At 46.0% G+C, this 25111-nt stretch overlaps 1 protein-coding gene across 1 annotated transcript in view; it reads left to right on the forward strand.

Moving 5' to 3' along the window:
* The window catches only part of LOC144773090 (cullin-4A), a 468683-nt gene that overhangs the window by 121214 nt on the left and 322358 nt on the right, over positions 1-25111 (forward strand). Inside the window, exon 5 of the mRNA XM_078657905.1 lies at positions 10748-10821. Within this exon, the coding sequence (XP_078514031.1) occupies positions 10748-10821 (74 nt within the window). The remainder of the gene's footprint in view (positions 1-10747; positions 10822-25111) is intronic.

Consider the following 25111-nt stretch of genomic DNA (forward strand, 5'->3'; position numbering starts at 1 on the left):
CAGGACATGTAAATCTTAAAATTACATCTCCTACTTTTTAAACACACTGCACCCTTCCCTTGAGCTGTCCAGGGCCTACCATAGGGGTGACGTATATGTATTGAAAAGGAGGGTGTAAGCCTGGCAAAAGACTTATTTGGTAGCTCAAAATGGCAGAATAAAACTGCACACACAAGCTGCCATGGCAAACCTGAGACATGTTTAAAGTGCTACTTAAGTGGGTGACACATTCAGTGCTGCAAACACACTAGTAGCATTTGATTTACAGCCCCTGGGCACAGGTAGTGCCACTTTGTAAGGGACTTACAAGTAAATTAAATATGGCAGTTGAGTATTGGGTTATGAAAAGTGGTAATGTACGCAGAGTCTTTAGGCCAGCAAGAAAGAAGTCAGCACAAATAGGAGATCTGAAGGCAAAAAGTTAGACCAAGGATGTCCGGTCTAACAGAGTCCTGGCAAAGACACTCCTTTTATAAATAGGCACTTTTCAAAACCAATTTTGAAACTCTTGCCCCAGACACGGATTGTATAGATAAGCTACTTTTTTTGTGCTTAATGTTTCAGTGCGGAGTTTAGGAAGTACAAATTTCCTCAGTGTTTAGGTTAAAAAATAGTCTGAATGGAATCCTTCTCAGCCACAGAGCAGCACATATACAGTTAAAGCAATGTAATTGTATTTGGATCAGACCACCCTCACTCCCATATTTTCCCAATTGCTCTAACAAGGAAATTAATGTGTTTTGTTTTTTGCTAGATAGCAGCACATGATTTGCAAAAATGCCCTATGCAATATACGAGTTATTCATAGCTATTTGAAATCTGTGGAATAGTTGTACATCCGTCATTTCACAGTCTGCAAGCCAGCTCTGGAGATTACAGAAGTGGATAGTGTATGTCTGTGTGAGATAATTGTGTGACCCTTTGGGTATCTCTAGGCAGCGGAGGAACGTATGATGGATTTAATGGTTAAGTACTAAAACCGCCTGAGTTAAGTGTCCTACTTTCATAGCAGTACTTCTACAGAGTCAAATGACTGCGCATTTTGTCACAATCTTAATTCACTTTACTGTCTGCAAATTCATGAATCACCCACAGTTTGTGATATTTCATTTTTTATAAAAAAAATCTCGATTTGTTGATTTAAAAAAACTCCTTTATTCCTTTTAGTAATTCATTCCTTCTTTAATGTATACATATTAGAACTCCCCAATGCGTGTCGGGCTGTTGTCCAAAGCCCTTCTTCAGGGGTTTATTTCCATTTTAGATTAAAAACAGCATAAGGTTTTCATCCTGCAGTAGTCCCTCTGCTTTTGTGTGTTTATACAATCATGGATCCAGAATCGCAACTGCAAAGAAAATATGCAAATGTTAATCCCCTCGCAGGGAATTATGGGGCACTGCAAACCCTGGGGCTTGCATATCTAAATAGAGGATTTTTTCCCTGGCTGTCAATTTCGCTGTCCTTGTGCCGTGTAGCAGTCTCTTATATTCGGAGTGCCTCAGTCCCACCCTGGGCATCCACAGCCTCATTGTTGCTGAGGGCTACGGAAAGCCCCAAGGCCCAAGCTGGGTAACCATGTGCACTGCGCCACCTCTGCTGCACCCGGGAACCAACACATCGCTTTTTCTATGCCTGCCTGCCAGGAGCACTTTCTCATCTCTTCTTTCCCAGGCTTTACCTTGGTCCCAATATTGCAATTCGACACAATTTTGGTCCAGTTCTGCTACTAGTGGCCAGCCCTAGCCACCAGGAAGATTTTCCTCAAGCCTCGTGATCTTTAAAGGTCACTTTTTGTGAGGAGCTTGATTTTTACTGCTTCCTGCTCCTGACCTGTCTTTTACCTGGGCACCTGGTGCCCTTTCCTGTTTGGGGGGTGTCTCGCCAGCCAACAGAACACCTTTCCTGGCACACTCCTCAAGTCCCAGGGTCTCCTTGCATGGCACTTGTGTATCAGCATAGTCAATAGTACACTGAAGTTCCAGGGAAACCCTCCAACCGCTCCATGCAGGGCCACTCTCCTAACTGTTCCTCATCAGCTTAAGGGGGTCAGCACCAATGGCTTTGGGGAGACCTATCCTAGCCATGGGGTAAGCTGAAGTCTAAGTCCCTCCCTGCAGGGGTGTCTCCTTCCAGCTGGGTATACTTTTTCCATTGTCACTTCCAGGCCCATTGTCCTTTGATCTGTCTCTCCCTTGTGCAGAGGTATTTAGGTTGGAGTGGAAAGTTCTTAAAAACCCTGCACCTCTGACCAATCCAAGGGTACCACAGTATCACTCTACCCCTCTCCCAGTCGTCTTGCAGAACATTCTGGTACAATCCAATATGACAACTTAAGGTTGTCTATGGAAAGATTTTTTTTGGAGTGCGATTGAGCAGGTAGGTTCTCCACCTCACTTTTCTACAGTGCAATTTGCAAGCGCAATGGAAGTCTAAGGGCCATCAATTTCTAGTAATGGGGAGAACAGATTCCTGATCTCCAGTGTGAGACAATTTAGCTACATTTTTGGGTTTCACGCTTTGCACATGACAACTATAATAGTGAGGATACTATATATGAATATTTGACTACTCACATGCACATGAACGTATTCCAGTGGTATATTAGGGCACTAAAGTAGGTCCTGGTGAGTTTCCATTGATTCACAGGAACAGATAAGGCATGAAACATGTTGATCCTGTTTTAAGAACCTAAATCCCATTTTTCCCTTCTAAGATTCTTTTTCTTGTTTTAATTTTGTAATGGGTATTTTTCTGAATAATAAAGTTTCGCAGCTATTAATCCACAGCCAATTTTTAACTGCACATCCCAATCCACCAATTCCCTTTCTGAGTCAGGCCCAGGGCAATACTCAACAGTTTCACTTTGAACGATTTGAGTTAGAGGTCTCCGGCAAAGAGCCCTCTCGTAAGGGCCTGCTTGGCATTGTAGGGTCTGACCAGCTAGGAGAACGGCCTGATGATGAAGCATGCAACTTCGGTGGGTGAGGGCTTGTGTATCCTAAAAAGGATGCTGTTAGTGTCAGACTTCTATTACAAACACCAGTGTTGTGTTGAGTTATCAAGGGAACAGTGCACTATTCTGGAGATTATGGAAAGAGCTGTCCTGAGAGCCTTAGCATACTCCCCCAGCTTAAACAGATGCCTGATCTCTTCCCACCAAAATTGCAAAGGCGAACCCCTCCTGTGTAGGCTTCAGAGGTCTGGCCCTCCGCCTTTGTTTCTGTAGACCTAGGTTGTGCAGTGCGACAGATATTTAACAGGTGCAGATTTCCTCCCTACCCCTTTCTTACCCAGGAACTGGATCAAGCACTGTTAATGGCTCTATTGTGTGGGTGAGGCCTTTGATCTCCTGCTGGGGACCAAAGTAATTAACATAGCCCAGTAGGGAAATAAAGGCCTGTAATCCGATTAGGAGCTGAGACAGGAAACTATGACAATTCCTAAAGTGGCATAAGCAGTGCATGTGTGATGTTAAGGACTGTAAAGCAACTCTCTGGGTGCCTGTATAACCCTAGATTGATACCTCACCGGACACTGTACCTTGGTACAGAATTACCCAATAATGTGTAATACAGTGTAAGCACCACAGACTTATTTAGGAACTATAGACCTAAACTATGAATGATGACTCATGTTATAAGCCTTACCCCAGGTCAGTAACAATCTTTGAAGAGTCCCTCCGGCGACAACCTACATGTACGCAGATTCCAGCCTACGGAATCCTCTATTGTCACATGCGCAGCCCCCACATGGATGTTCACTTTTTCATTTGTGACTCATCCAGAGCCTCTCACCCTAGCTGGGCAGTAGTGGCCTTATCTTAAAAGCAGACCCTGACAGTTAGTGCTCTCAGTCCATTTACTGCGAATTTACCATGAGTGAGATTCGTGTGGTGGACTTGCTCACTTTAAAAGTCCATTAACTGGATAGTGAAATGTGAATAATCCAGGAGGACTAAATGGAACGAAGCAGAATCCCTCTGCTACACATAGTTTACCTTTATTAAAGTCCTACCATCCTTCTACAAACGTAAAAAACGAGGTATGGTTAGATCACTTTGTGACTTGTATATTGCAGACCCTTTACTATTTCTGAACACAGTAATGTGCATTCGTCAATACAGACACCCCCCCTCTCCTCCCCTCCCCCATTTTGCTTCATCCTGCTCTGTCACCTACTGTGAGGTAGTGTATGGAGAAATGTAAGGAAAACACCTATTGCCTGTGTTTAACAGATGTGGGAGAAAGAGTTTTCCAGGAACGGTTAAGTAACTTGTGACTATAAATAATAAGAGCAGTTAATCTCATATTAATAAACTGTGTAGGATTAGTGGTTTGAGCCCATCCAAACATTGTATTACGAGTAACGTTGTCAATTCGTAAAGAACAGTTTACTGGATTTTTCAAATTCTCAGTACTGAAATACAAAATGAGTGTTATTTTCAAACCTCTTCACCTGCATTACAGTACATAGGCCTTGTCCTCATGCAGCATGGTGTGCAGTGTTATTTTCTCTACATTTTTATGCTCCGTTTTATTATCAGGCTCTACTAATGGTGAGCAACATTTTACTTTTTAATCTTAACACTCTTTTCTACTCACTAGTACCTTTACAGTATAGAAGCTCTCTGCAGAGGACACAGTTGATTTAACAATAAGTAAAATACTCACTGGTGTGAAACAATTTTAGGTATGCTCACAGCTTAAATTGTAGTCTTACAGATATATGTTCCCTCAATGTGTTAAATACCTGTATGCCAAATTCAGTGTCCCCAAATGTTCGGAGGATAAGAGTTTTGAAAACTAAGCAAAGAGAATATTTTTTCCCTTCACCATTGTAGTACCTGCATATCGTCAATGAAACAGAGTGACTTAATGGATCCAGTGGGTCCCTGGTGTATTCAAGGAACCCGGCTATCTGATTGTCTGACTGTTACTGAAAACATTTTTTGTTCAGCCATTACAAGATGCAAGGCAGCAGAGCATCACCTTGAATTAAGTGACAGCAGTTATAAAGGCCATTACATAACAATGGGGTGACCCAAAAATAACCCGAAGGACCTGGGTAGTTAATGATACTTGACAACTGTGGTCAAATTGGAGAGATCCACTATACAGATAAAGTTTTAATGAATACAATTATCCTAAATACTTCTTAATAAGCCCCTACCCATATAATTCAAGGATGGAGTTAGCTGGGTAGGTACTGTTTCTAACCGTAAGGGAGAATTTGCTTATAATATTTTCAAAACTTAACATCACACACAAAGGAAACACATTTGAATGTATACATGTTTATTTATTTTGAGAAACACCAAATCTGGGTAATTATATACATATATGGTTGCTCCAAAGAGATACATGAAAGGATGCTCAGTGCTTGTGCATGAAGTTTGAGGTGAGAGAAGGTAGATCATATATTACATAGATGAGCTTATTTACACAATAGCCTGTTTGTATATACTTATCCAACATAATTATTGTCACATCCACACATAGTACATTGTAGCATTCAGAATTTCCCCTTTGTGGAACCAGTTGACAATCCAGCCTGTAGGAGATGTCAATGTTTCGACCTGGCAAGAAGTGGAAGGATGGGGGCCAATCAAAGCCTCAAAAGTTGGTCTTCATCAGGACTGGATAACCATTTAAACATGGGGAGTAACCTACTAAAGAAAAGGACATAAGTCATACTTGTTAAAGCCCAGTGATATTATTTGTGTGTGTAAATATCTCCCTTATGGTCACACATCCTCTCCTGGAAACTCATCCACTGTGAAGACTGCAGAATTTGATCATGCAGTTGGTGAGTAGTGTCTGGCTCTTACCCGTGGTGGAGTTAATCCAGGAAATATAAGGATAAAATCTGCCATGATTAAGGAGTTCACATGGGAATATTCCGGTCTGATAAAGTTTGCAAAATTGCCTCTCATGCTGGCTTACCTTAAGGCAAATGGATACTGCCAGCCGTTGAAATGAAAATATAACGTGTAGCCCTGAAGTAGGAGTCAGTTGAAATCCATGCTCTAAAAAAACAGACATGGTTGGGTCCTACTGATGATGAATCGCAATGACTCTACTCTATACAGGCTGAAAGGAAGGCCTCCTATTTATTCCGGCTCTGGAACGAAAGATTATAAAAGCTGCACATTAGTTAAAGAGAACGGTGCATTTTGTCTTAAGAAGAAAGAAAAACAATAGCGCACGACCTGAAGGCCAGGTCACCTACCTCCTTCTTTAGTGAAGAATCAAAGCAGACTGCTACCATCACGGTTAAGTGAGTGGCGTGTCTGGAAGCAGAGATAAAGCTGTCTTTGTGTCAGCGTTTATGCATCGTCTGTAGCTGGGCAAAATGCGTGTGCTGACAGTGTTGAAAAAAATTCTTAAAGGGATACATTGTATGCCCTTGTGGAACTAGTGTAAACTCCCAAAGTTGTCAAGTAAGCTTTCACCGAGGCTAGAAAAATTGCCTCTATCCCTTTTCAGTTGAAAAAACGGTATGGGGCAATACATGAAACGTCATAGTCTAGAGGATATATGTATCATCTCCCACATATTCCAAAATATCCATGTCTGGCATAGTACCTTAGGAGCATGCACACAGTATGTTGATTGCGCAGTGTCAAGAACATAACCTTATCGGTATAGTGGATCTCTCCTATTGGACAAAGAAAATATATTGGTAACGGTATACAAGAGCGCACAGCACAGAGTCCAGGTACAAGTAATAAAACAGTGAATCTATTAGGTGCTCAGGAAGAGGTGGGGGACTGGTTACCACAGTCTCCAAGACAACCAAAGGTCCAAACAGTTACTGTGATCCTCCGAGCACTCAATCATGTAACAAATAGTCTTTATATAGTTTTCACTATATCTTTAATGTCCAGTCTTCTTGTACATTCAATCCAATTTTCCTCATAAGATATTCGCAGCCAGATTGATCACTTCTATGTCACATGCACTGGGCTCATTATTGGTTGTCATTGTTTCCACGATCTCAGGGTCCTGATTCTTGCCCCTGGATCTCCTACCCCCCCTACTGCCTCTCCTTGTCTTTTTGACTGTAAATCTCTGTTTCTCAATTCTAAGTCCCGATTGCCCTTCCTTAGTCTTTGTACCTCCCCAAAAAAATTTGTATTCTCAGTAGTCGGGACTAGCTCTGGAGCATCTCCATTCTCACTGCTGGATATCACTGAAGATGCATCAGTATCACTCATTACAGGGGTGCCACCACTCACTACGTTAGAGGAATCTTTTTTTACTAAATAGTCAAATCTCTTTGCAAAGGTATAAACTCTCCCTGTATTATAATCTCTCTCATCCCTCCTTAGTTTCTGTGCCTTCCTTTGCTTGATCTCCATTTGTAAAGTATTTAGTTTCTCATCTAGAACCAAATAATTCTTAACGGTAGGTTCTGGTAGGTTCATCTCTTTTATATCCTCTTCAATTTTACTGATCTCCACCAGTAATTTCGCTATCTTCCTTTCTGCATTATTGAGTGCTCGGAGGATCACAGTAACTGTTTGGACCTTTGGTTGTCTTGGAGACTGTGGTAACCAGTCCCCCACCTCTTCCTGAGCACCTAATAGATTCACTGTTTTATTACTTGTACCTGGACTCTGTGCTGTGCGCTCTTGTATACCGTTACCAATATATTTTCTTTGTATTTGTGGTGTTAGAGCTGCCGCTGAGGTCATATAATGAATAGAGATAAGGAAGCTGAGACGTTATTTGGGAGTTTGGCTGCAGGAGGTACCATTAGGAAAGCTATGGGACCGCCGGCAGATACCAAGAAAGAAGGCCTTAGAGCCAAATTCGTGAAACTCGAACTATTAAAACGTACTGAGCTAAGTAAATGGTGGGATGCTGCCACTTTAAAACAATACTTGATATTGAATAGGATTCCACGAGGTTTGAGATCACACACAATACCGACCTATGAGGATTTGGAACCGGATCTATATGATATCTGGGAAAAGGAACTAAATAATAGTTCACGAAATCTTATACAGATTCTAATTGATAATGCAGAAAGGAAGATAGCGAAATTACTGGTGGAGATCAGTAAAATTGAAGAGGATATAAAAGAGATGAACCTACCAGAACCTACCGTTAAGAATTATTTGGTTCTAGATGAGAAACTAAATACTTTACAAATGGAGATCAAGCAAAGGAAGGCACAGAAACTAAGGAGGGATGAGAGAGATTATAATACAGGGAGAGTTTATACCTTTGCAAAGAGATTTGACTATTTAGTAAAAAAAGATTCCTCTAACGTAGTGAGTGGTGGCACCCCTGTAATGAGTGATACTGATGCATCTTCAGTGATATCCAGCAGTGAGAATGGAGATGCTCCAGAGCTAGTCCCGACTACTGAGAATACAAATTTTTTTGGGGAGGTACAAAGACTAAGGAAGGGCAATCGGGACTTAGAATTGAGAAACAGAGATTTACAGTCAAAAAGACAAGGAGAGGCAGTAGGGGGGGTAGGAGATCCAGGGGCAAGAATCAGGACCCTGAGATCGTGGAAACAATGACAACCAATAATGAGCCCAGTGCATGTGACATAGAAGTGATCAATCTGGCTGCGAATATCTTATGAGGAAAATTGGATTGAATGTACAAGAAGACTGGACATTAAAGATATAGTGAAAACTATATAAAGACTATTTGTTACATGATTGAGTGCTCGGAGGATCACAGTAACTGTTTGGACCTTTGGTTGTCTTGGAGACTGTGGTAACCAGTCCCCCACCTCTTCCTGAGCACCTAATAGATTCACTGTTTTATTACTTGTACCTGGACTCTGTGCTGTGCGCTCTTGTATACCGTTACCAATATATTTTCTTTGTATTTGTGGTGTTAGAGCTGCCGCTGAGGTCATATAATGAATAGAGATAAGGAAGCTGAGACGTTATTTGGGAGTTTGGCTGCAGGAGGTACCATTAGGAAAGCTATGGGACCGCCGGCAGATACCAAGAAAGAAGGCCTTAGAGCCAAATTCGTGAAACTCGAACTATTAAAACGTACTGAGCTAAGTAAATGGTGGGATGCTGCCACTTTAAAACAATACTTGATATTGAATAGGATTCCACGAGGTTTGAGATCACACACAATACCGACCTATGAGGATTTGGAACCGGATCTATATGATATCTGGGAAAAGGAACTAAATAATAGTTCACGAAATCTTATACAGATTCTAATTGATAATGCAGAAAGGAAGATAGCGAAATTACTGGTGGAGATCAGTAAAATTGAAGAGGATATAAAAGAGATGAACCTACCAGAACCTACCGTTAAGAATTATTTGGTTCTAGATGAGAAACTAAATACTTTACAAATGGAGATCAAGCAAAGGAAGGCACAGAAACTAAGGAGGGATGAGAGAGATTATAATACAGGGAGAGTTTATACCTTTGCAAAGAGATTTGACTATTTAGTAAAAAAAGATTCCTCTAACGTAGTGAGTGGTGGCACCCCTGTAATGAGTGATAATGATGCATCTTCAGTGATATCCAGCAGTGAGAATGGAGATGCTCCAGAGCTAGTCCCGACTACTGAGAATACAAAAAAATTTTTGGGGAGGTACAAAGACTAAGGAAGGGCAATCGGGACTTAGAATTGAGAAACAGAGATTTACAGTCAAAAAGACAAGGAGAGGCAGTAGGGGGGGTAGGAGATCCAGGGGCAAGAATCAGGACCCTGAGATCGTGGAAACAATGACAACCAATAATGAGCCCAGTGCATGTGACATAGAAGTGATCAATCTGGCTGCGAATATCTTATGAGGAAAATTGGATTGAATGTACAAGAAGACTGGACATTAAAGATATAGTGAAAACTATATAAAGACTATTTGTTACATGATTGAGTGCTCGGAGGATCACAGTAACTCTCCTATTGGACCACTGTTGTCACGTATCAGCAGTCATAAGCGGGCTGGAGAAGAATCTCCTGACCTCAAGGAGGACGTTCGGGCATCTGATAAGGGATATGGCTGTTCACAAAGTAGAAAAAAACACTATTTGTCTTATGGGATTTGCAGATCCAACTTTGGGTCTGCAAATTTGAGGTAGATCCACAGATTGTTCAACACAGGAACATTTCTTTTTTCGTTTTTTTGCAAATCCTGAAAAAAGTAGCAAAACATATTTCACGGTCTAGCTGTCCTGAAGTCTGTGTTTGCAACCTGTCCGTTACTGTCTCTCTCTGGCAGCCTTTAACATTGGCAAAGTCAGGAGGTCTGGATCTTAAATAAACAATGAAGACATTGGCATTGCCAATCTCACCTTTTTTGTTTTTAAAGAAAAGAATAGATATTTATCTGATCCCTAACATCAGGACTTATTTTAAAAGCAAAATTAAGGCCAAGGATCTGTGTGTTCCTTTATGACTCCTCAAACCCCAGCCCAAGGGGAGAGGTAGTGTGCCCCAATATTAAACCTGTCTGCACTCTTTTTCCCTATGTCTCCCAGTGTTCTCTTTGTTAAACAAGCAGTGATCTGGACTGTTTACTTCACTGAATATTCCCTAGGGAGATGAGTGCCAAAATATTAAAATTCATTACTTTTTCTAGTTGTAATTACATACAGAGGAGAGTATTGTTATTGGTTTGTGACGATCTGAAAACCAGTGCACCAGCATATCAGTGTTATTAAATATGTTATGAGTTCATCTATCCAAATTGTTGTCTAAACTAATTACACATCTGAAAGACTCATTTGTGTCCCTTTAATGGTTTTAGATTATGATAAGAAGCATTTTCTTATTTTTGGATCGGACGTATGTGCTTCAGAATTCCATGCTTCCGTCAATATGGTAGGTGTATGCGTAAGTACTCTACAATTCTGTTTCTTGTGTATACTATTTGCCCATAATTTTAGAATTAAGATATTTAAAGTTCAATATTGGTGTAATGCTGTATTTAGCTACAGTTGTGGGTTAATGTGCCTGTGCTAAAATCTTTGTGTAGTCTTGCAAAGAATGCGTTCCAGCAGTCACCCAGCCTCGATCTCTTGTAAGATTAACAGCTAGATTAATGTTAGGTTCTTCAATGCATAATTACTTGAAATGCTATGTAACAGTTTGGAGTGACTGCATTCATGTTGTACAGTTAGATCATCCAGTACATGACCGTTCTGAGATAGTCATGTTTTTCTCCAATACTTAGTCACAGAACAGCCAAGCACTATGCAAATAGAGTGTTGGTGTTTCTAACCAAGACATTGCAGTGGAAATTTGCCCCCCTTTACTATCCTGGTGGAAGTGGATGAGCATATAAGGCCCAGCTCAAATGTGGTTGTATTGTAGGATTCAGTGTAGACACAGGAGAGCCCAGCTCTCATAGTTCAATAAAAATGCCCAGCCAGAGTTGTTTTTGTACCTATGCAATGCTTTATTAACAAATCAAAATATATGAATTATTTACTGTACAGATGAGAAGTGGTAAAAACAACACAACACACAGCATATAATAGTTCAGTAATACAGTGTTAGAGTTAGGCCTATGGTCATGAAGGCTGGGTACCATGTGTGATCACTAAATGAAATATAAAACAATGCTAATGCATTTTTACTGGAACAATGAAATGCCTATATGTGGTATGTCTATAGCATCAAACTAGCCAAAAGGCAACAAAGCTCTGAACAGGGTAAAAAACCTGCATAGAGCCAACAAGTGATAGGAGAGGTAGCTGGTTTATGGACTGTTATTGCATTGTGTTGTACTGCTCGTTAAAGTGGTGCGTCTTCAACTCCTTCCTATATTGGAGCAGCTTTGGTGATAGTCCTAATGGATGCAGGGATGTTGTTCGAGTTCCTGTGTGCCAAATGGAAGTGTCTTGCTGTCTTGTTTTTCTTTTCTTTTTTCACTGCTTAGTCTGCAGTCTGATGCTGTTCTAGCTGTGAGTTTACCAAGAACCATCTGGGATGCTCAAATTGTCGGAGGGTGGTGGGAGTGCTGGTCATTATGGTTTTATAAATGATGCAGCTAGTTTTGAAGATGGTGCCGGCAAGGGAAGCCAGCGGAGACCTATCAGGATGTGGGTGATGTGTTTCATATTTCTTCAAGCTCTTGATGAGACGTGCTGTGGTGTGTAGGATTCCCTTACGGAGTGCCAGTAGAATCTAGAATGGAGCCTAGAATCTAGTGAATCTAGTGGAGTCTAGAATGCCATGGAGCAGGGTGTCACCACCAGCCAGAGGCAAGAATACAAAGACTTGAACTGTAGTTCTGAAGTTGCTTTCTGGAATTAACGGTTTCGATTTAATTAGAAGAGAGGAGAGATACCAGGCAGTGTTTATATTTCTTTTAGCAGTGTGTTCCTTGAGAGTGATGCTCATGTCAGAGGTGAATCTATGTGACTTGACAATTCTTGAAAATTGGGGGTTGAAGCGTTCCAGATGCATATTGTTTTTCTGTTTTTTCGTAGGCCCCTCTTGCAACAAAAAAAACCCACATTTCGTTCCTTTTAGGTGAGTCTCCTGAAGTAGGACTATTTCTGATAGATACATCTGCTGTGTGGATTCCTCACCTTGTGAATATCCCCCTGCGTCAGCAACATTCGGAAATTCTTTTTGTAGCTTCGCGCCGACGTGGACCCGGACGTCATAGAGGCACGGCATCGCTCGCGACTCCGCTGACGTCACCGACGCCTATATTAGGCCCACGCCGGCGTGATGACATCAGTTCCCTTTTTTTCCCGCGTCGTCGACGCTAACGGTTTTCTGGGATCGTCTGTAGCCTTTGCTGTAACTTTGTTACTTGCTATTCTTTCTAGTCTCTTTGTCTTCTCTCTTTCGACATGACCTTGAAAAAGACCGGATTTAAAGCCTGCGGAGAATGTAACAAGATAATGTCCATCACAGATCCACATGAATGCTGTTTGTGGTGTCTGAGCTCCGACCACGACGTCGAATAATGCCAATCCTGCAGGAAGATGACACCAAAGGCCCTACGGGAAAGAGAGGCAAAACTTCTTGTTGCCAAGTTTAAAGAAGGAAAAGAGAAGAAGAAATAAAGATCGCGGACTCGACGCTCGAAGTCAAGGTCTCGATCGAGGTCGCGATCGGATTCGTCTTCGGCCCATGCTTCAAGATCTTCAAAAAGAAGCATAAAAAGAGAACCCATGAATCCCGACATCGCTCAAGGAAGGAATCGGGTTCCAAGCCGAAGTCACAGGTGAAACTGGTCGAGAAGGTGATAGTATCTTCGGCTTCGGAAGAACAGGATGCTGAAGTTGAGGCGTCGCATGCGAATTCACCGAGTTCGCCGAAGCAGAAAACTGTTCCATCTCCGGACCCATCCCATCCTTCAGGTCGGGAGGATGAAGGTGAGGAGGAGGTGGTTGGAGAGGGAGAGGCTCAGATGCCCGACGGTCGTACGACTCCGGTGCACCAGCCCGAAGAGGAGGTCGACGTCGTTTCGACTCCACGCCCTCAAGAGCAACCTGGGGGTTCATACCCTGCCTTCCCGGCTCCAGGTCAGGATCCTATGCATTTCCTGAATGCGATGTTCGGGATTTATTCAAGGGCTATGTGCCCCTCTGGGGCTCCTACTGGTCCTATGGGTCCGTTGGCATATGGTCTGGGTGTTCCTCAATCCTATGCACCTGCGCCCTTTATGCCGGCTCCAGCGCCGCATTGGCATTATCCGACTCCGGCGAGGCCTTCGACTCCGAAGCCATCGACGCCGAGATCGATGACTCCGATTCCATCGACGCCAGTTCCGTCAACTTTGATGCCGAACCCTGAGCGACGTCGTGGATCTCTTCCTCGTCCGACGTCGAGTTCGACGCCGCCTCCATCGGAGTTGATGGCGGATCCAACGGCTTCGAATGTGAAGCACAGATCAAGGCGTGAAGCCCAGAGGTTGATGGAGGAGGAAAGATATCGAGAGGAGAATCTAGAGGAAGGTGAACTACAAGAGTCTGAGAATCCTTTTGAGGACCTGTCTGTAGCTAGTGGCCTAGAACTGTCACCTAAATGGGACCTTGTTTCAGTTTCTGATGAGCCTTCAAGGGAAGTGACACCTTATCATGTAGTGATAAAAAAAGCTGCAAATTTATTGAATATTGCTCTACCAACTGCAGAATTTAAATCTAATCTGCTCCCAGAGGTTCTTCACTCTCCCTCATTAGTAACTGAACCGTTGTTACCTTTTAATGATGCCTTAAAGGATCCAATTTTGGAGATTTGGAAAAATCCTGTATCGGCTCCTGCTGTATCTAGGGCTGGAGCTAGGAGGTATAGAGCGGCTCCTGAAGATCCGGAATTTTTAACCTCTCATCCTCTACCGGAGAGTTTGGTGGTGCAGGCGGCCTGTTCCAAAAGATCTACAGGTGCATTTCCGCAGGTCCCAGCAGAAAAGGAGTTGAGAAAACAGGATCAGGCTGCTAAGAAAGTTTTCTCCTCTGCCAGTATGGCTTTGAAGTCCACAAACGCAACCTGTTTGATGGGGCGTTATATCCACGCTCTTATGGACACTGTGAAACAGTTGGTACCCAAGATACCTGAGCATGATAGAAAAGACTTCCAAGAGGTAATCTCTAATACTCAAGCTGCAGCAAGGCAGGTTATTCAGAGTGGATTGGATACAGCAGATTCTGTGCGAAGGGTCATGGGCTCTTCCATAGCGACAAGAAGAGCTGCGTGGCTGAAGTCTAGTGAGTTTTCCACAGATGTCCAGGCGGCATTAATGGATCTTCCATTTGATGGGTTTGGAAAGAAAGCAGCGCACAGAAGGATACAAAGTTCCCCGTGGGGAGGGGGTTTATCTAAAGAGGAGAGATAATTACAAAGTAGACCGTCAAGGAGCCAGGTGGTTCCTCTATCGGAATTAGAGAGCCTCACACACCCAGGGCGTTTAGGTGTGGAACACACCCTGACCGTAGGATGTCCAGTGTCATCATTGGCTCACTGCTCCTCGTCAGACCGGCTCTGCAATGTCTGACGGGGTGCCAGCAGGCACCCTTTTGGCGGAGTTCTTTTATTCCTTGCCGACGGTGTGTGTGAGTCAGGAAGATGGTAGTGTAGTCGGTGCAGAGAAAGTGAGTGATAAAAAGGGTAACCAGTCCACAATAGAATTTATTGGTGTGGCCGCTTCCCTGATTAAAAGGGGGTGAGAGGGGAGCGAGGGACTGTGGTGAGTTTCAGAACCTAGCTCTACCCCCTGGTGTGGTCAACATGTTTCTCGCCATCCGGCGATTCGTCAGGACCAAAAACACAGTACTACACGTAAAAAAGGTGCAAAAAAAAAATAAAAATAAATAAATAAGGTACAAATACAACCTCACTGGGTCGGTTGAGAAAAGGGCCAGAGGTCCTGCTCTAATTAGGCGACCTATAGGGTGAAAAATATGGAGGAAAACAGACAGAGAACAAGTTCAGACATGTCTCAGGAAAGTAATTATACTATGATAAAGTATAAAAGTGACTCTGTAATATATACTCTCCACATTATTGGGTATGGGGGGGCTGAAACGTGCAGGAGATACATTCATACAGATTATTCATAATCAGTTTAGTGTTGCCGCGTTTCTAATCTCTCACTGGAGAACTCAGAAGTAAATGAATACATGATTAATTAATTAGCCGAATCCATCCATGCAGCACCGTGGCCCAGATGACACCCAGGGCAAACAAAATAGCGATTCCTTACCCTAAGGAGGATTAAGAGGGGCCTCGCAGTCTGCTCCCGTGAGGCCAGCGCTGTCTGGTGGTAATGCCTGTGAAAGGTAGAGGGGCAGGGATGTGGTTGAAATATAAAGAGCGTATGTGGTAAGGGGTAAAGGGGTAAGTCGGGGGTGCCTGGCGCTGAGGCTCCCAAGTACTAGCAAGGGAATGGGGAAGCTTGCAAGTGCGTTTGTGAATGTGAAGGGAAATATTGGCCACCCTTCCAAGCGTACTTCCCGCTGTGTAAATACTGAGACATTGGTAAAAGTTAAGGTAAGGTATAGACAGAGCCCCCACAGTGGAGACTCCGAGGTATCGGTGTGATTACTACCGAGCGACCACTCACTAGTGCCAGCGATCTTGTCCCTACCACGGTGGGAAGCTGGATGCGTCAACTGGTAAAGCTGTCGATTGAGTCAGCAGGGAGCTATGGGCGAGGGTGCCATAGTGCGGTGTAGCATTAAAGGCATGTGGCAAGTAGCACAGGGAGGATGGTACAAAGGCGGGGAGGTGAAGTGTGGGGTGGGAGGTGGGATAAAAAATGAGGGGGAGGGGGGGTTTGTTAAGGTTAAAGGTGTGGTGCGCGATGCCCGGGGGTGGAAGGCTAGGGGACGAAGCCAAAGGCGGGAAGGAAAGAGCAAGCGGGCTTACCTTAGTCCATGCGCCAGCATGCCAGAGACATCTACCCCTCACGCTCACGGCACCTGGTCAGGGTGCGGAGCGACTGGTGCATAGTCTAGGTGTTTGCCGTATATTTAGAGAGGCTGGGGCACCGTGAATGAGCGCGTCATCGATACATTGGTGATTGATGATTGGTGCGCGTCATCGACGGGCGCATTGGTAACCCGGAACTCAAAGTAAACGTGGCGGCCATGATAGAGTGGTAAAGTGGTTAGTTTAGTGCTCAGCGTGCATGCGCGCCTAAGAACCCGGGACTCCCGAGATCAGTGTTAAACTATGATGTTTGTGGCGGCCATGATTGAGAGAGCAATGATGCTGCCGTGAGTCGGCTGTGTAGACTGTCTCAGGAAAAGTGCGCCCTAGATAGGACTCACAGTACTTGGCTCTTTGTACTGACTGAGGGCACACCGGGGACAGTATAAAGCTCAATGTATAATATACAATATGCAATATACAGGCAGGTGAAAAGGTGTTCGGGGGGTTCCATGTATGTGGAGAGGCTGCATGCCCATGGGTGCATGGGAGCCGGATAACTGCAGTTAAGGTGGGGACTGATGGTTGGTTAGGAGAGGGAGGAGGAGGTGGCAGGCGAAGAAGGGGGGCAAGGTTAGGAGTGTCAGGGATTGGGGATTGAAAGGTCACTAATCCCCAATGTCCACTGGCATTTGGTCAATCAGTGAGAGAACCAGAACTGGACAGTGGTTCACCTCGAGACAGAGGCCCAAGGGACTGCATCATTGAGTCCTACTATATCTAACTGTAGGCGATGCACCCATCGCTGTTCCAGTTTGAATAATGCTTGCTTGGACATGCTGGTTGGGACTCAAGCACTAGCCACTCAAGGCTGTCTGCAGAGTGGTTGTTTTGATGATAATGTTCATACAGTCTCGTGTGGGTCCTAGAGCACCGAATGTTACTCTTGTGTTCCGTTATTCTCAATTTTACTTGTCTCATGGTCATCCCTACATATAGCTTATCACAGGGGCAGATCAGTAGATAGATGCATTTGGTGCTAAGACAATTGATGTGTCTATTGAGTTTCCATATGTAAGAGTCCGTAAGTCTGATCTCTTTACATTGTCTGGACTGAGGACATACTGCACAGCCACCGCACGGGTAGTACTACGGGGGGGAGGTACCATAATGTCTGTTGCCCAGTGTTATGATGTTTCTTAGGGCGTGTGTGTATCAGAGAGTCTTTGAGGTTCGCTGTACGTTTAAAAGCGAACCTGGGTTTGGGTAGTACAGTGCCCCCTGCGTTAAGGATGCCCCAGTGTTTATTCACAGTTCGTTTAATGAAGCTGGAGTTCCTGGTGAAGCTGGTGACACAGGTAATTAGGTCATCACATTCTTTTTGATGTACTTCCAGAAGGGCTTCTCTATGATTGTTGAGAGCTCTCTTGCTGGAGTCCCTTATTAATCTCGTGGGGTACCCTCTCTCCATCAATTTGTGTTGGAGGGTGTTAGCCTCGTGTCTATAGTCATCCGTAGAGGAGCAATTTCTACGGACCCGCAGGAATTGGCCAAAGGGTAGATTCTCACGTAGTGCTCTCGGGTGATGGCTTTTAAACAAGAGGAGGCTATTTCTATCGGTATTCTTCCGAAAAAGAGTAGTGCTCAATCCGGCTGGGCCCAGCCGTATCGTGAGATCTAGGAAAGGGAGAGATGTTGCAGACATAGTCCCTGTAAATTTAAGGTATGGGTTCTGTTGGTTAATCCATGCGCAAAATTCAGTGCAGCTATCTTGGTCACCCTTCCAAAGTATCAGGATGTCGTCAATCTAACGACGCCATAGTGTCAGATGTTCTCTGAAGGGGTTGGATTCTGGGTAAATCACTAGCTGCTCAAAGGACGCCATATAAATACAGGCAATGCTAGGAGCAAAAGTAGAACCCATTGACGTGCCCCTGACTTGGTGATAAATTTGTGAACCATATTGGAAGAAATTTTCTATCAGGGCAATGCTGGCGCATGCCATGACGAACGGTATTGGTGTGGGAGAGGACCATTCCTCCTGCATAAAGGCAGTTTCCACTGCTTCCAATGTGGCAGCTTGGGGGATATTCGTATATAATGCCTCCACATCGAGAGTGAGGAGGAGGTCCACGTCTTCCCTGCCATCAATCGAGTCAATCAGGCGAAGGACATCTCTAGTGTCCTGTAGGTAGGAAGGTATTTTCTTCACAATAGGCTGAAGGAATACATCACAAAACTTTGACAATGGCTCAAGTAATGAGCCAATGCCGGAGACTATAGGTCTCCCTGGGACTGGCCTGGTACCCTTATGAATCTTGGGTAGGGTGTAAAAGTAAGGGACCACTGGGTCGTTGTTAGGAGGAAATCCGCTTCGTTTTTAGAGATCCAGCCATTGGTCTCACCTTCAATGATCAGGCTGGAGATGTCTGTAGTCAGCCTACTGGTAGGATCTGCCGGTAGGGGTCTATAGTGGGTGGTATTGGCCAGCTGACGTTTGCATTCTATGTCGTAGTCAGTGACATCTTGTATTACCGTGGCTCCCCCTTTGTCAGCTTGTTTAATGACAATAGAAGTGTCACTCCCCAAGGCTTGTACTGCATCTCTTTCTGCTTTGCTCAGGTTGTTGTAACTACTGGTCTGTGGTATGTGCTTCAAAGACCTCATTACTGCTCTTTCAAATGTTAACACCTCGGGTGGGATCATCCCATCCGTAGGGGTGAAGGTGGAAGGGTTTCGTAGGCCTGTGTCGGTTTTATCAGTTGATGGTTGATCTTGAAAGAAGGCCCTGAGACGCACTTTGCGGAAAAGCTGTTTAATCTCACAGATTTCCATGAAGTTATCTGGAGTAGGGGTCGGTACGAAGCCCAATCCCTTCTCAAGGATACCTATTTCAATGGGATTGAGTGTTCTTTAGGAGAGGTTAACTATTAAGCTCTCCTTCCCCTGGTTACACTCCTGGTTTCCATTGGGGCAGATGTCGACGGCTGATCTTGCCACTGTACCCCTCTTCCGCCGCCCCGCTTGCGCCCTTTTCCTCTGCCCCAACCTCTGTCGTGAAAGGGGGGGGGGGGGTTTGAGGGGAAAGAAAGCAGACACTGCTTTGGAACGCTTTAAAGACAGCAGGGCGACAGCAAAGTCGTTGGGTCTCCAATCCAGGGGCACTTTTGGAAGACGTTCAAGAGGATTTAGCAGATCTTCTTTTCGAACCTATAAGTCAACCCAGCAGCAGCCACAGCAGCAGCAAAACACATTATGTAGATCTTATAGAGGCAAGCAAAGGACCAGAGTTCGGGGCCGTAACGCTTCCTCCAGCCCCCAACCACCGCAGCAAAGCAGCCCTAGATCCGCCATTCCGGATCATGTGGGCCCAGTGGGGGCCGGCTTACCCATTTTTTTACAAGATTGGGAATTGATAACATCGGATCTTTGGGTTCTCAATCTTGTAGAGAATGGGTATGCTATTCCCTTTCGGGAATTTCCCCCAAATTACCCTTCTTGCCAGGTTTATTGTTCGAAGGACCACCTGCTTCTCTTGCAGGAAGAAGTCCTGGCGCTGTTTCGAAAAGGTGCGATAGAGGTGGTTCCAGAGCAGGAAAGCGGTCAGGGATGCTACTCCCGGTATTTCCTGATCCCCAAAAAGGATGGCAGACTTCGGCCAATTCTGGATCTCAGGATCTTGAACCTTTACCTGAAACAGGAAAAGTTCAAGATGCTCACTCTTGCACAGGTTCTTCAAGCGCTGCTGGAAGAAGACTGGATGGTGTCGATCGACTTGCAGGATGCGTATTTTCATATTCCCATCTTGAAGTCGCACAGAAAGTATCTCCGTTTTACGGTTGGGTCGCAACACTACCAGTTTGCAGTCCTTCCGTTTGGCCTTACTACTGCGCCTCGAGTCTTCACCAAGGTGATAGCAGTGGTGGTAGCTCATCTCAGGAGGTCGGGGATACCTGTATTCCCGTATCTGGACGACTGGCTGATCAAAGCGGAGTCGCCGGAGAAGGTGCTCCATCATCTGCAAGAGACAACTCCGTTGTTGCACAGGTTGGGTTTTTCGATGAATGTACCCAAGTCTCACCTGGTGCCCTCACAGCGCAACCTGTTCATAGGTGCGGTACTGGACACTACTGTGTGTCGTGCATTCCCTCCTCCTCAAAGGATTCGCGACATACAGGAAATGATTCCTTTGTTCTACAATGGAGCGGTCGTTCCAGTCCTGAAGGTTCTTCGCCTGCTCGGTCTGATGGCTTCTTGCATTCTGTTGGTTAACCATGCACGCTGGCACATGAGGGCACTCCAGTGGTGCCTCCGCAGGCAGTGGTATCAGCACAACGGAGATCTCAGGTAGTCAGTGAGGATCTCCAGAGAAGCTGCAGCGGATCTGTCTTGGTGGAGCGTGGAAGGCAATCTGTCACAAGGAAAGCCTTTTCAACTTGCTCCATCGGTGGCCACAGTAATAACGGATGCATCCACTCTCGGGTGGGGTGCTCATCTGGGAGACCTGGAGGTCAAGGGTCTTTGGTCTCCAGAGGAAAGGTTGCTTCACATCAACCTTCTGGAATTGCGGGCGATTGGTTTGGCACTCAAGGCCTTCCTCCCTTCCCTTCGCGGTGTATCAGTGCAGGTCTTGACGGACAACACGACCGCGATGTGGTACATCAACAAGCAGGGAGGAGAGGGATTGCCGTGTCTCTGCAGAGAGGCTCTGCGTCTCTCGTCCTGGGTTCAGGACCATCAGATTTGTCTGATGGCAAATCATCTGGCCGGAGTTCAGAACGTTCGTGCAGACAGTCTCAGTCGGCAGTTCTCTGCCGACCACGAGTGGAGGCTTCACCCGGAGGTTGTTCACGACATCTTTCAGATGTGGGGGACTCCTCGGGTGGACCTGTTCGCCACTCGCGAGAATGCTCACTGCCTGTCATTCTGCAGTCTCCAGTATCCGATGCAAGGAGCCTTGGGGGACGCGTTTCAGTTGAGTTGGAACTCGCAACTCCTTTACGCGTTTCCTCCCATACCTTTGATTCCTCGGGTTCTGAGGAAGATTCGCCAAGACCGGGCCCAAGTCATATTGATCGCTCCGGATTGGCCAAGAAGGGTGTGGTACTCAGACCTTCTCCACCTCTCCTCTCACCCGCCGCTCCGTCTCCCTCACAGGGCAGATCTCCTCTCTCAGATGGAGGGGCAGGTTCTAGACCCCCACCTCCAGACATTACACCTTCATGCCTGGAGATTGAACGGGGCAACCTGAGTTCTTTTTCTCTCCCGCCTGACGTGGTGGATGTCATCTTGTCAGCCAGGCGTGACTCCACTAAGTCCATCTATTCTTATAGGTGTTCAAAATTCGTCACTTGGTGTGGGGAGAAATCTATAGACCCTTTGAGAGCCCATTTGTCTGATGTTCTCCAGTTTGCCCTTTCTTTGGCGCAACAGGGGCTTGCTGTTGCCACAGTTAAGGGCTATCTTTCAGCGCTGTCGGCATTTCTCTGCTTGCCTGACCAGCCATCTCTTTTTAAATCTCCTGTGGTTTTAAGGTTTTTGAAGGGCCTCACAAATAAGTTCCCTCCTACTCCTTTTATTGTGCCTCAGTGGGACTTAAATCTTGTTTTGACCTTTCTGATGGGCGCTCCCTTTGATCCTCTTCACAAATGTCCTATGAGGCTTTTGACTCTTAAGACAGTTTTCCTTGCTGCAATAACCTCAGCAAGGAGGGTAAGTGAGCTTCAAGCTCTTAGTTCCAAGCCTCCTTTCTTGTCCATTCATGCTGATCGAATGGTTCTTAGGACCAGGGCTGCTTTTCTGCCTAAGGTGGTGACTCCTTTCCACCTTGGTCAATCTGTTACCCTCCCTATCTTTTATCCTCCCCCACACCCTTCCAAGGAGGAGGAGAGGTTACACCGTCTGGACCCCAAGAGGGCGGTGTCTTTTTACTTGGACAGAACTAAAGACTGTCGGTTGGATGACCAGCTCTTCATTGGCTTTGCTGGCTGCAAGAAAGGAAGAGCGGTCCATAAAAGAACTTTATCAAGATGGATTGTCCTCTGTATAAAGATCTGCTACTCTTTGGCCGGTAAGGAACCTCCAGAGGGTATAAGGGCTCATTCTACAAGAGCTAAGTCGTCAACATCTGCATTGGCTAGAGGTGTTCCTGTAGAGGATATTTGCAGGGCGGCAACTTGGTCTTCCCTCCACACTTTCGCGAAGCATTACTGCTTGGATTCCGAGGTGAGGAGGGACGGTCACTTTGCACGCTCTGTCCTCCAGGATTTCCTGGTCTAGAAGAGTGGACACCCTCCTCCGGGAGTGGGGACTGCTGTGGGACTCTATTCACAAGGTGAGGAATCCACACGCAGATGTATCTATCAGAAGAACAAGTTACTTACCTTCGGTAACGCTTTTTCTGGTAGATACAATATCTGCCTGTGGATTCCTCACTGACCCACCCGCCTCCCCGTTGTCCACTCTTCTATGCCAGTGTTTCTATTATGTATTTATTTTATTGTCAAATGTTTTATTGCATTTGCTTCACACTGTGTGTGTTACCTTGATATTTTTATTGCGTATACTGTGTATATGTCTACTGTCATTGGTCCGTCCGTGTGCCTCGAAGGCACGGAAAAAAGGGCGGAACTGATGTCATCACGCCGGCGTGGGCCTAATATAGGCGTCGGTGACGTCAGCGGAGTCGCGAGCGATGCCGTGCCTCTATGACGTCCGGGTCCACGTCGGCGCGAAGCTACAAAAAGAGTTTCCGAATGTTGCTGACGCAGGGGGATATTCACAAGGTGAGGAATCCACAGGCAGATATTGTATCTACCAGAAAAAGCGTTACCGAAGGTAAGTAACTTGTTCGTCAGGGTGTATCCGTTTAATATATGTCATTACAAGTCCTCTCTTAATTTTGTCCCCCAGGCCATTAACATTCCATGTAAGAACTTTGCAGGGGCCAGCTACCAGTCCCTCTCCAGGGGGTCTATAATCATTCGAGGCAGCCATGAGGCAGTGCAATGCGAGTGTATCCCAAGCAGCGGGTAGGCAGTGGGTGCATTTGCCAATCCAATCATGTGATCAGTGTGCCAGCGAAACATAAGGAAAAACATGGAACAAATTAAACAAAACTTCCCCAACCATAACACAATTGACACCCCATTCCCCACCCTTCCCGCCCCACCTCCTCCTCCCAGCTCAGTCCCCTTTCCCTCTCCCCCACCCCACCTTCCCCTTTCCCTTGACTCATCCCCGGCAATATGTTGGGGGGTGGACTTTATGGTAGGCGGAGGTCTGTCGCCCTCCCGCACCCAACTTACGCCAAACGCTTAAACTTCTGCGGCTGTCCCAGAACCATCGGAACCAAATACAGAGAATAGAAGGCCAGAGACGGCAATGGTAGAGAGAAAAGGAAGAAAAGTAGAAAAAGAGTCCAGATCAGCAGAGAGAGATCGGAAAGAAGAGGACGTGCGTGTCAAGCTTGCCTGCCCCCGCATATTTGTTTGAACCACGGTCGTCCCTTCAGGCCCCTGTTCAGGAGTTGGAATCAGGGTCTCAGTCTGGGATGCCCCCCGCTTCAGTCAATGTTGCCTGCTCCAGTGCCAATATTTCGGCCGCCAGGGGGTGCATCAAGGGGCCCACCTCCTCTCCTCCGGAGGTAGAGTGTCCGCTTTCAGACCCGTCATCTTTCTCAGTGTCGTTACCCCTCTGAAGTCGTCCGGATGATCGGAGCGCATGAGCACCCACCGAGACCCGGGAGTCGTGGGATCCACCTGTGCGCCGTCTTTGCCTGCCTGTGCCCCTCTGGGCATACGGGGTGACCTCTAGGGCGCGACATCTAGGGCGCGGCCTCTTCGCAGCTGCCGGGGCCGAAGCAAGCGCTGGTATTCCAGGGGTCCGTCACCAGCTCCGCCAGAGGGGGCCCTACCGCCAGGCTGTGTTTCCCGGCGCCTCAGAGGGGGGCGCTCCTCCAGCCACTGCCAAGCCTCCTCCGGCATCTGGAAGAAGTGGGATTTGCCCAGGAAGAGGACCTTCAGTTTCGCGGGGAAGAGTAACATAATATTGTATCTTGCGTTCTCACAGTTTAGCTTTCACGGAGTCAAAAGTGCGCCTGTGCTTTTGTACTTCTCTACTGTAGTCCGGAAAGATCATTATTCGGGTATTCTCACATCAGATCTCCCCTAGTTTACGGGCCTCCCTAAGTATCATGTCTCTATCCAGAAAATTCAGGAAACGCGATATTACGGGCCGCGGCTGCGCCCTCGCAGGCGGCCAGGCCAGCAGCGCCCGGGGGGCTCTTTCTATGACAAAACAAGAGGAGAACTTTTCTGCTGGGAAGGTGTTTCGTAGCCAGGTGTAGAGAAATTCTGGCATATTTGTCCCTTCAATTCCTTCTCTAAAGCCCACAAAGTGAAGATTATTCCGTCGCGCTCTATTTCCGGCGTCGTCCACCCTACACAGCAGGTCCCTATGAAAGGATTGAAGTTCCTACATGCCCTCACGGAGGTTGTGCACCGAGTCTTCCGCCTCTCCCAGCCGCGTCTCCGCCTCCGTGACCATTCCTGCCAAGTTCCTGAGGTATTGACGTAAGAGCTCCACCTCCGACCCAACGGCGCCAATCTGGCCTTCCAGCGCTGCCCTAGATGCCTGGATTGCCTGGGGGAGGGTATCCGTATCCGAGCAGGCGCCCGTGCGCTCCTCCTGGGGGGGGGGGGCATGACCTTCGTAAACTGATCCATCTTGCCCTGGCTCTACTGTTTCGGATCTCTGTCTTTCCCCATGTCTGGTTCGTACA

Source organism: Lissotriton helveticus, chromosome 8, assembly GCF_964261635.1.
Source record: "Lissotriton helveticus chromosome 8, aLisHel1.1, whole genome shotgun sequence".
In the NCBI taxonomy this organism is placed as follows: Eukaryota; Metazoa; Chordata; class Amphibia; order Caudata; family Salamandridae; genus Lissotriton; species Lissotriton helveticus.